This window comes from Mauremys mutica, chromosome 8 (assembly GCF_020497125.1).
Source record: "Mauremys mutica isolate MM-2020 ecotype Southern chromosome 8, ASM2049712v1, whole genome shotgun sequence".
Taxonomy (NCBI): domain Eukaryota; kingdom Metazoa; phylum Chordata; order Testudines; family Geoemydidae; genus Mauremys; species Mauremys mutica.
Window position 1 is genome coordinate 77,665,187 of NC_059079.1, and position 12,121 is coordinate 77,677,307.

Sequence of the window (12,121 nt, forward strand, 5' to 3'; positions counted from 1 at the left end):
ACTGAGTGGGTGTGTGACACGCTTCTGTGGATGTTTATGAACACAAGAATGGTCATAGTGGGTAAGACCAATGATCCATCTAGCTCAGTATCCTGTCTTCCGACTGTGGCCAATTCCATGTGCTTCAGAGCGATCCATCCTGTTGTTATCCACTACCAGCTTCTGGCTAGAGACAGCCAGCACATGGTGTTGTATCCCTAAGCATCTTGGCTAATAGCCATTGATGGACTTATGCTCTATGGCTCCATGTGTGGGAGACAGTAGCTCCATATAGGCGGAGAAGTAGCAACAAGAGCTCCGGATTACATGCAGAGGCCGCTGGGAAGGAATGATGGTAAATAATGACTAGTGAGAATGAGGTGGCATTCCAAGTATGTGCTCTGTGCCAGAGAGAGAGAGAGAGTGTATAGAGCTACATAGGCCCAGCTCCTCAAAGGTATTTAGATGCCTTGCACTCACTGATTTCCCTTGGGCCGCATGGTTTCGCTGTGCTCAGCTAGGCACACACCGTGAGGAGAACAGGAGGGTGCAGGGGGCTCTGATCCTGCCACCTGTTCTCAACCCTGTGGCAGGGGGCGGCCAGGCTGGCTCTGGCAGCACAGGGCAGGATCGGACCCCGCCTGCACCCAGGTGATACTGTCCCAGCGGGGCTGGGGCTGGCGCGTAAGGCTGCTGTGTCCTGACTCTGCTCCCGCCACGTGGGCAGATCCCCGCCCTGGCCCGGCAGCCAGTCCCGCCCGCGCCAGCTGATACTTCCTCACACGTGCGCCTTGCCCTTTAAGAGCCACCGCTTGGCCTGACGCGGCATTGCTGAGACATCGCGAGATCCGGGCCTCTCCCTCTGTGACCAGCTCTGCCCCCTCGCGGCCCGAGGAACTACAAACCCCGACATGCGCTGCACGGGGGGCGGAGGCTGGCCTGAGGTAGCCAGCCAATAGCGATGGGGAGAGCGCGGCCTGGCGGGACCAGCCAATGGCGGAGAGGGATCGGAAAGGCGCCGATTGGCGGAGCCGCAGGGTCTCGCCCCCTTTTCTCCTCCCCGCCCTCTCCGGTGTCCCTCGGAAGTGATGTCACAGGCCCCATGTGAGCGGATTGCAACACATGCAGCGCGGAGAGGGGGAGAGAAGCCGGTTTCCGACGTCAGAGCCGCCGCGAGCCCCGAGCCGCCCCCGCCGCCGCGCAGGGAGGAGCCGCCGCCGCCGCTGCCGGGGGGACAGGGCCTGAGGTGAGCGCCGCTCCGGGCGGGGTCGCGGGGCGCGCGGGCCGGGACTAACCGCTGTGCTCTGTGTGTCCGCCGGCCCGGCCGCCGCAGGGAGGAGGCGGAGGAGGAGGAGGAGGAGAAGATGGCGGACGACCCCAGCGCTGCCGACCGGAACGTGGAGATCTGGAAGATCAAGAAGCTCATCAAGAGCCTGGAGGCGGCCCGCGGGTGAGCAGCGGCGGGGCGTGGGCGGGGCCGGGGCTGAGCGGGCCCGGGTGGGGTCTCCGCCGTCCCGCCTGGGAGGAGGCGGGTGGCCACCGCTCCCGCGTGTCCCCGGCGGGGCGGAGCTCGGTCTCCTCGCTCCGCTGGTCCTGGGGAGCCGGCCCCCGCCGCTGGCCTGCGCGGGGCAGCATTTGAACCGACCCCGGGCCGGGCGCGAATCGCTCGGGGCAGAGCGAGCCCCACCCGGTGGAGGGGGCCTCGCCGGCGCCAGGCGTCCCGGGCAGTGGGGCCCTGAGGCTGCTCCGCCCTGGACGATGAGGGTCAGGGGGGGCAGGTTATTGGGCCGCCCTCCTCTCCCCGTGCGTGGCTCCTGCGGGCTGGGAGCGGCACTGCCGCCTCTCGGGGAGCAGGGCGGGCAGCGAGTGAGGAGCCGGTGGCAGCTCTGCCAAGGCCCAGTACCGGCGCGGTCCTGTTATGCTCATCGGTGCTGGAGCCCTGCTGACGGGCCGGCGGCTTCCTGACTGGAAGGGCCCCAGTGCTTGGTGGGATCTGAAAGCAAAGGTGGCCCTGTGTGAGGGCGGCCAGGGGGACACAAAACATGAGGTGGAATTGATCAGGGTAATTAAATTTTCGTGCCTGGGGGTTTAAATCACTGAGTCTTCCCCTGCGGACAAATGACTCCATAATACTCCTTTAAGGGTGTCCTGCAGCTTCCTCTGAAGAACTAAATACTGAGCGCTGCTGTACAGGATACTGGATGACTCCATGGTTTGATCCCATGTAAATTCCCTGTGTGTTGTGGCATTCTCCCTTAAACATTTGCATAGGCGTCTAGATAAAGTTGGGGGTCTAGGACAGTGGGCTCTCCAGATTGCCCAGGAGTTCAGAAATGCGCAACATGTGATGCTTTGGGAGTCCAGATACAAAGAGCATTTTGATGATAACTCAGGGGAAAGGAGGTTTAAGCTGGCTGTGATACCTTAACTAGCTGCTGGCATATACTAATAGCAACTGGATACTTTCCTGGCAGAAAGTAAGCTATCCTAGTATTAGTAGCTTGTAACTCGAGATGTGCACATATCACTGAGTAAGTCTGGCAGTTGCCATGTGGTATGCATTTTGGTCAGCCCTGGTTTGAGATGAAGTTCCTAAAAGCTGGCATTTTCTCAGCAGAGCTAAAATGCAGGGGAATGTTAGGTGTGTATAGTGAAGTAGCCATTACATACCCACACTAAGCTAAACTGAATGTCTGTTCCAGCTCAGGGAGCTGTAAGATACTTTCCCTTCCCTTGCAGTTGTTCCAGTATCACCAGCTGGGAAGGGGGTGGGGGGGGGAGGGGAAGGGAGGCAGGGAAGCTTCAGCTTTCTTTAGCAGCCTCTAATAATCTGTCTAAACAGACTGTTGAAACAAGCAGGTGCCTTCAGTGTTTCAGTTGATTTGGGCTGAAAATAAAAATCTTTGTGTTTAAAGGTTGGAGTATTTTAAATGCAAGCAAGTGGGGCTGGAAGGGAGAGTGAAGTGCTCCCTGTAGAGACACAATGATAAAAGTTTAATTACAAAAGTAAAGCATGGAATTGATTTGGGGTGGGGGGGAGGAGAAGTGCAGTATCTTCCTCAAGGCACCATTGTGAGCCTAGGAAATAGGTTTGAGTTGCAGTCAGTAGGTCTATGACTTGCTTCATTAAGCAAAAGCTCTCTACAGCTGTTTGCCCATGGAAACACCACAGGTCCTCTGTGTTTTTCAGCACAGAAGACTAATCCTGCGCATCTAAGGGAAGCCGGGAATCATCTGAACGCTGCCTTTCCTGGTGGCTGCAGAGCATCAAGCTGAGCATTCCAGGGGTGCAGCCCTCCTCTTGAGTGGGGTGGAGCTTGGAACACCTAATGGCCCAGCTGTCATGTCAGTTGGATTTTAAGAATGTCAGCTTCTAGTCTGGGGGGTTTGCGGAGGCTTGTGCAGACAGTTCTAGTGCTGGGTTGGGTTTTACTCTAGATGCAAGGGCAGTCGGGAGAAAAGGGGGCTCAGGGCTTGACTTTTGCTCAGTTCTTCTGTGGTCAGCTAGGTAGAGTTTTATATACTGCCTCTACTTTCTTTGATGTGAGTGACTAATGGGAATTTTCCTCTTTACTACCACAGCCAAAAAGTGACTGACTCCCTGTGAGAGAACAAGAACCCTTGACTCCTCCAAAAGCTGGCAGCTAACCCTTCTCAGAAATGTATGGTCACATTGTATTATAAGCCACTGAGTCCATCTGTGCCTCAGGCCCTTTCTCCATTGTTTTTCCTTAACAATTTAGGTGCAAAAAAAAAAAAAAAGGAAAATTGTTTGAAGCTTCTTGGCCTGGTTGTTGAAAAGAAGTTCTTCACCCCTTGTTTGACTCTCTTGATCTTACAGAGACAAGGTTGGTGAAGTGATATCTTTTATTGGACCAACTACTGTTGGTAGAAGAGAGAAACTTAGGTGTGTATAGTGAAGTAGCCATTACATACCCACACTCATCTAGAACACTGAATGTCTGTTCCAGTTCAGGAATCTGTAGGATACTTTCCCTTCCAGTTGTTCCAGTATCACCAGTTGATACTGAGCTCTTATTCAGAGCTGTATTGATCTCATGTATGTTTGCCTGGGGGTGGGGGGTTGTTATGGCCCTGGGTTAATGTGACTAACCAGCATATTTTTGCTGATTAGCTAGTCTGGCTCCCTAGGAGCCTGAGCTATGTCTACACTGCAGCTTGGAGCGAGCCTCCTAGCCCAGGAGGAGTCACTAGTGCTAGCTGTGTGAACACTGCAGCCCAGGCAGCTTGGATGTTCAAGCCCACCAAACCCCCCTGAGTCTGAGCTCAGGTGGCTAATCCAAGTCTCTGCTGCATTTTTAACACATTGGCTCAAGCCCTGCATGGTTGGAAGAGCTATGGGTATTAGAGCTCTTGTGTAGCTAATGAAGACAGTTTGTTTCTTTGAACTCAGATTGCAGTAGGAAACTAAACAGGTATGGGGTGGTACAGGTGTGCGCTATAGTTTCCTGTTAAACTGCTTGTGAAGTCAGCAACTGCGCTTTAGCGTCCCTCATTGTTTAGAGAGATGCTGATCATAGCTGGGCTGCATGGAACATTTACTAGCCATCATGTACTACTAGCATTCTGGTGCTCAGAGTTTCAAAGTATGTTGGCATAAGCAGGTTTAGTCCAGAAAGGTAGTTCTTTGGATTTTCTTTGTTTGCAGTAGATGGCTGTTGCAAGGGTCAGGAGTGAGAGAACTCAGCTAAGCACAGAAACCATAAGCCTCAGAAAAAAGGCAGCGTGGAAACTAGCAGAGTGAATGCAGTTAAGAAAAAGAGTTTTGCATAAATGATGATATCCTCTAAATAAAGTGTTGGTGCAAAGCACCAGGCTGTGGACTAGAGAAATAAGGGACACAGTGGATGGAAGAAGAGGAGCATGTTGTGTTGGCTAATATATAGTAAAATCCTAGTGAAGACCAGGCAGTTTAACTTAAACTTGTGCTAGCAGGTCAGGGAAACACTGGATTCTAGCATTCATCTAGCTCTGCAACATGTTAGAACTGCAGCTACCATGTCTTCATTAGGATTTTACTTTGGCTTGGTCTGCATTTAAAAGTTGTTGTCATAGTTACGCTGGTCAGGCAGGTGGGTGGGGGGGGAAGCACACTCTGACCGACACAGCTATGCCAACAAACCCTCTAGTGCAGATGTAGTTGTGCTGGTAGAATAGGGCTTCTGTTGATGTAGCTAATGTTGTTCAGGGAGGTGCTGTTCCTATGCTGACAAACTCTTCTCTGGGTGTAGGCTGCACCTATGCTAGGGGTATGTTGATGGCTATGCTGGCATAGGTTCCATAGTGTAGCCCAGGGGTTCTCAAACTTCATTGCACCGTGACCCCCTTCTGACAAAAATTACTACACAACCCCAGGAAGGGGGACCAAAGCCTGAGCCCTGCTGCCCTGAGTGGGGGAGGGCCATAGTCTGAACCCCACAGGCAGACTGAAGCCAAAGGGCTTCAGCCCCAGGCAGGGGGCCTGTAACCTGAGCACCGCTGCCCAGGACTGAAGTCCTCAGGCTTTGGCACTAGGAGGTGGGGCTCAGGCTTCTTCCTCAGGCCCCACCAAATCTAAGCCAGCCTGTGACCTCATTAAAATGGGGTTGTGACCCACTTTGGGTTCCCGACCCACAGCTTGAGAACCACTGGTGTAGACATACCCTTGGTGTGTGTGTTACCACATGTTAACTAGAGGGTCTGAGACTGAGAGAGGTCTTTTAAAAATATGTTCACTAACATCATGTTGTAAAGAGCCTAGTGTAGACAGGACAAGTTATGCTCTAATGTGTTGGTTGCAGGAACCCATACGTCAATCCCTGTTGAATACATTGTATCTTATACAGCCCCTCAGATGGGGATAGGCTCAGCAACTCTTCTCTTGTGCTGAAGGACTTTGCGCTCCTAGGTCGAGAATTGAACCAGTGGAACAGGCTTTTCCTGTCCTCAGGAGTCATTTCCTTTCCTTGTGAAGTTGGAGGACCAGCTCTGAGAATTCTAGGATGGGTGCGTGGCAGGCATAGTGCTGGAGAAACAGGGTGATGCAAAGGGCAGGGACTCAGAAGTGCATTAGTAAGAAAGGGTGGAGATGCGGTAAACAGTAACCAAAAGCAGTGTCCTAGTTCCATGTGCTGGGTGTTACTGAGGTGGGTCTAGGTCTGTACAGCACAAGGTAATAAGTAGACACATGATGCTAAAGCTATTCTGGCTCTTTTTTGACCACTTGTAACAGCTCAGTGAAATCTGCAGGGTGTTCCCAAAAGGGTTAACACATGAGTGCGATGCCAGGGAATACTTTTATCATGTCTGTGGAATAGATGAAGTAAGCAGCAGGGATGTGGCCAGAAAGCTGAGGGAATGGAACACAGGACTCCATATTTACCAGATGCTGATTAGACAGAGGCCAGTACAAAAGAGGGGTCCCACCAGATAGGTCTGGGGCAACATCCCAGAGAATACTAGCTCCTGGGAAGGTGGTGGGATTCCTGTCAAGGTGCTGTCCCTGGACTCTGCTCTTTCTCATCAGCATCTGGATAGTAAGTACCCATTGAATCAAATTTTTCTTCCCTTTGCTGCTGGAAGGGAACAGCTGTGGTCAGGGAGTGTCTGACGGTCCAAACTAGCCGTGTCTTCTTATTAGTTACTCCCCTTTCTCCCAAGTTAGATGAACTGCAGATTAATCTTGTAAAAGTTAATGAGGCTGTCTCCTTCGGGAGTGATGAAGGAGGGAGAGTAGCTATCTGCTGCTTATTGTGAGAGCAGGCAGGGCCTGAAAATCTAGGTACTTGTGACCCTGGTGACTAAACTTCTACTAGCCAGTGGCAGACAGGGGCTGGGGGCCAGTAAGATGAGTGCAGTACCCTGGAGAGAAACCCAGCCCCATGTCATCTCCAGCTGTGAGGGAAGGGGAGAGTGCTGAAATTCTCTTCTTTGGAAAAAAGAACAGGAGTACTTGTGGCACCTTAGAGACTAACATTTATTTGAGCCTCCTGGCTGCTGCAGCCGTGGGATGGTGTCTCCACTCCTCTAGCCATTCCTATCCTCTGTGGTCTGGCTGCTGCAGAGGGCAGAAGAGAGATGGTATTGGCCACTGTACTCCTCCCTAGCCTCTTTTTATTTGGTTGATCCTCTTCCATCCCTCCCCCTTTGAAAAATTCCCTTGCCTGCCTCTGTTGCTGCTCACAGCTTTCCCATTAGCAGCATAAAGCTGACACAATATTTGAATTTTCTTGGTGACCAGGGCACTGAACTAGATAGCTGTGAAACTGCCAGACTCATTAACTTCAACTGTTGCTTCTTGGTAAACTGAATAATGGCTCAGTTTCTGCAAACTGTCTTGATCATGCTCTTATCAAACTAAGGTGATGCCGCCATCCCCTCTTGTGGGGGAGGGAGGCGAATGGATTTTCAACCCCAGAGTAAGGAGGTACAAAGGAGGGCTGATAGAGGAGCTGTCCTTCCTACAGAAAGCAGGAGCACTTCTGATGGTGCCTGTATAGCAGAGCCTGATGACATGAGCATGATGGCCACCTAAAACCATCAGATAAACTGAGGGTATTGGGGGAAGGGAGATGATCGTGAGGATGAACACTGGATTAGCTAGCAAATCATCTTCAACAACCGCATTCAGGACCGCTGAGCCTGTGAGCCCTTTTGTGAATCCATCCTTATAGGGCTGGAAGAGAAGGGTGATGGAGGGACAGCTGTAGTGAAACTGCACCTGCAGGGCTTATAAGCTCTGCTCCGCCCAAACATCTGTGCAGCTCTGCACCCAAGTAGAGGGATCCCCTTTCAGGGGAAATAGTTCTTACTAAATGTTGTTGAAATGGGGGGCAAAGCAGAAATGTGGAAGGAGTGTTGTGGGGGCTGATATAGTCTGCCAACACAAGTAAGGCTGACAAATAGGTGGGTAAGAATTGAGGCCAGTAGCTGGTGAAGTGACTGTGGAATATTTACCGGCCCATGATAAATCAGGTTTGCATGTCTTCCAAATTAAGTAAATAGCCTTAGAGAGGTTCACTTGGGAACTAAAGCAGACACTTCCTTTCGTAGCAAGAAGAGAAATTGACCTGTTCAGAAGCAATTCTGCACCTAATCCTAAAAACTAAACCAACCATGGGGCGGGAGAGGGTGGCTTAGTGATCGTATCATCACCATGAAGGCAAAGCAACGCAGGCTCTTGCAGGAAGATGCATGCTATCCAGGAGGTCTCTTTGTGTCTTACATGTAAGAAAATAAACACAGGGTTAATTCAAAGTGAGATAAAAAGATTGAGGTTCAAAGGTGCATGCAGGAGCATCTGCAAAATAGCACAATTAAGAGCTGTCCTGTTTCAAAACTGGTTATACTTGAATACTAGCTGGGTGACTTATAACTTAACAAAGGTGGTACCCAGTATGTGTTGCAAAAAGCTGCCAGTGTTTCTGAATTTTCCTGTGGCCCATCAGGCAACTTACTGACCCATGTGGAATGGCCCAGTTACAGGAGTAGCCTCAGGCTGCCATCGCTTTCCAGCCCTGTGTGACACTAATTGAAATCCATTCTGGGTAACGGCACATTGTCAAAGCTGGGAGGGCTTGAATCAGGTTTACATGCATTTTTTTGGTGCATGCTTGTACCATGCCAGTCTTGTGAGCTGGCAAAACTTCGTGGACCCCTTGGAAGTTCACATACCCTGCTGGCTCTGGAGAAAAGGCAGATTTAATAATTGGAGTGATATTGGCATGACGGGTCTCTTAACAAATGACCCATAACTTCTATTAAGTAGTGAACGGCCGATGTTATGCTCCCGTATGAATGAATGGGTGCTCCATTCTGAGTGAGATGTCCCTTTACACTTTGGCCTAGTTCCTGGCCTGCGTGAGGACAGGGCTCTAGCTAAAGGAAAAGGTTCAGTAGGGGCATGCTGGCATTTTGTTGGCGTGCACTGGAGAGACAGTCTTGTCTCTGTTTTGATGAATATAATAAAGAATATATCAAAATTCAGCAACATGAGTATTTAAACTACTTATTGAAAAAACATCTCTTTCTGGCTGTAAATGGTTCACTCTACCAATTGCAGGCATAGTGTAAGGCCTTGTTAACACTGGGTTATTCTGCCTCAACTACACTCGTCTAGTTAATGCAGTACAGCCCTCCTTAGTGTAGATCCCCCTGGCTATTCCTGTATTGGGTGAGTGGGTAGGAGAACTGGTATAAGGCACCTTTTTATCAGTATAATTGCACCCACATGAGGGTTTGTACTAGTATTGCTATTTCAGTAACACCCCCCCTCCCCCCCCTGCCCCCTCCCCGCCCCCAGCAACTGACAGTTATACTGATCAACATTCAAGTGGAGGCCAGGCATAAGAAGGAACAAGCTGCAGTATCCTTTCTCATTTGCGTGCACACGTCTGGTCATACACCAAGTAAATGTCACTTAGCGCTCCGCCCACAACCAAAGCCCTTGCAGCCTGAATTGGTATCCTCGTTTCCATCTTGACCCTGCCCCATCTCTGGATCCTGGTGAGCAGGAGCTGGAAAACTTACTATGTCAGTTTGAATAGGAAACTTTCCCAGTCCTGAGTCTGCAGCTTTCACTGAATGTCATCCACTTCTGCAGAATCTCAGCTTTCCTCTTAGCATCCCTTGTGGTTGTGGAAAAGCTCCCAAAGGTGAGCGGGAGTGAAAGCAGTTCTGTCTTCCTGAGCCTGCACTGCAGCCATCCAGCTCCAGTGTTTGTGCTGCTGCTGTTTAGAACTCTGTCAAAATGCAGCAAAGTGCAAACTGACCAGAGCCTTGTCCCTTGGTTCTGCTGCTGTGCATACTCCCAGGTGTAGCTATGAGACTCATTAAAGAATCAAATAGGCTTTACCTTGCTGCAGCACAGCAAACTCTGAGCAACAGAGGCCAACAGCGACAGAGTCCTGTGGCACCTTATAGACTAACAGACGTTTTGGAGCATAAGCTTTCGTGGGTGAATAACAAGTCTGTTAGTCTATAAGGTGCCACAGGACTCTTTGTCACTTTTTACAGATCCAGACTAACACAGATACTAGAGGCCAACAGTAGACTGCTCACTGAGGAGAACCTGAAATCTGAGACTGGGGAAGGCTGGATTAGCAGACACCAGCAAGTGGAAGAGCTTTGGGACGGAGAGGATCACATAGAACAGCAGCCAGAGGAGGGAGGGAGGTATCTGTATCACAAAGGCTACAAAATTGTCTGGGGATGGCACCCTGATAGGAATCCCAGCAGGAGGACAGTGTGGTTTGGCTTATCACCTAGGCACTGCCCCATGGCTATATAGCCCCTTATTCCGATGTAATCTTGTGCAGTTTAGGTGACAAACTGCGCACTCTGTGAGGGGTGAATTTGAGTGGAAGACGGAGGGGGAGAGATTAGCAAAGTTAGTAGAGCAGGGTTGAAAATTCAGGGGAGGGAGACGTAGAAGGCAACGTATGGTGGGGAACAAAAGGGGTTTAAGGTGATGGAGAGGAAGGATGGACACTGGAAATAGCAGAGGAAAAGATAGTGCCAAGATGTGAAGGCAGGAAGGAAAAGCATATCTAATAGCATGCGAGGGGTGGGTGAAACAGGCTGGATTTTAAAAATGCAGTAAAAAGTTGACAGTTGTGTCCTGTTTGCAGTCATCCCACAGCAGGACTTTGGGAGAGGAGTGCAGCAATGTGCACATTCACTGAGGCTACTTTCCAAGCCCTGTCTCCCTCTCTGGGATGGAGGGATTTGCAGGCCCCATCACAATCTGTCTTGAGGCTTGCTAGGGGGAGGAAACGGGACTTTGGAGTGTCTGTGTGGCCAGAGGAGTGCAGAAAGGAGATAAAGGTACTCCCGTCTGCACAGTCTCAGAGCACGTCTGCTTCCAAGCATCAAGCTTTAGGCATCGTTATCTCACTAACTGAAACCCTTCCCATGCATTGAACAGGAATCTGGAATTGTAACATGGTGGGTTCACCTTTAATAAAACCCCTTTGCTTGTACTTGCATCTGGGTTGGGCTAGTTCTAAAGTAAATGACTCCATATTCAACTTGAGAAGGCTTGAGTTAGGTCCCAAATATTTGACATTTATCTGCCAGGAATACTACATGAGATTCACCTTACTGAAGGGAAAATAAGTCTCTTGTTTTGGGCTGAGGGTCCCTCAGTCAAGTCTGCAGCATGTGAGAAGTTCTATGTTTCCTATTTCTCCTGAAGGCTCATCTAAATCTGTTCTTTAATAGAGATGTTGCTTAGCTCCTAGGGAGTTCTCTGAATATTTACTGCTCTGGTAGATGAGAGAAGTGCATTAAAAGTCGTACAATTGACGGTGATGACTATTAACCTTAAGGAGAAGCTTTAGACTCCATAACTTAAGTTTCATAATCATTAACCTAATTCCTGTCCGATCAGTCAGCTTTTTGGCATCTCTGTAAATCTCTCTGCCTTTGCGTACAATGTCCTGCTGCTATGAGCTCTGTAGGAGGTAGAGCAATGGCTATTGTCCTGTTAGTGAGATGTTGCAGGTTAGCATGAGACACTTTCTCCTTGAAGAAAAGGTAGAGGACTAAAACTGACAGTCAACATGTGCTCTCCATGTCAGTTTCCGTTGTTCCTAATAAACTTGTCCTGTTAGCTTGAAGCAAAAGGGCTCTGTTAAGAGAGGCACCAATGAAAGTAGACTTCCTTACTTTATGGTTACTCTTGTGCTCTGTCTTCTAATTGGACTGCTAAACAGCTACTTCAGTTACAGTGTATAAAGAGTGCTTTATGAAACCTGATGTTGGCCATCTTTGACCAGAGAGCCCATCAAACCTAGGCTGTTTACCCCAGGCTGAAGAGAGGGCTAAATGTATGTTGTGTGAGCTGGCCCGCTCTTGATAAGAGGGAGTGTTTGCAGAAAGACAGCGTAGGGTATGGCCCTTTTGTGGTAGCCAGACTTCAGGTTAGAGGAGGGGTTCTCAAACTTCATTGTGCCGCAACCCTCTTCTGACAACAAAAATTACTACAAGACCCCAGGAGGGGGGACCGAAGCCTGAGCCCCGCCGCCTTGGGTGGGTGGTCCAAAGCTGAAGCCCAAGGGCTTCAGTGCTGGGGAGAGAGAGCTATAACCTGAGCCCTGAAGCCAAAGCCTGAGCTCTGCCGCCCCGGGCAGTGGGGCTCAGA

At 50.1% G+C, this 12,121-nt stretch overlaps 1 protein-coding gene across 2 annotated transcripts in view; it reads left to right on the forward strand.

Annotated features, from left to right (window-relative positions):
• Positions 1–1,053: 1,053 nt before the first annotated feature.
• The window catches only part of ETF1 (eukaryotic translation termination factor 1), a 38,487-nt gene continuing 27,419 nt past the window's right edge, over positions 1,054–12,121 (forward strand). Inside the window, exons 1-2 of one of the 2 annotated variants that reach the window (XM_045028039.1) lie at positions 1,054–1,225; positions 1,313–1,429. In XM_045028039.1, coding sequence (XP_044883974.1) covers positions 1,068–1,225; positions 1,313–1,429 — 275 coding nt within the window. In that variant the 5' untranslated portion in view covers positions 1,054–1,067. Of the gene's footprint in view, positions 1,226–1,312; positions 1,430–3,561; positions 3,642–12,121 lie in introns of those variants that run through there. The other variant, XM_045028040.1, reaches the window with a different exon arrangement.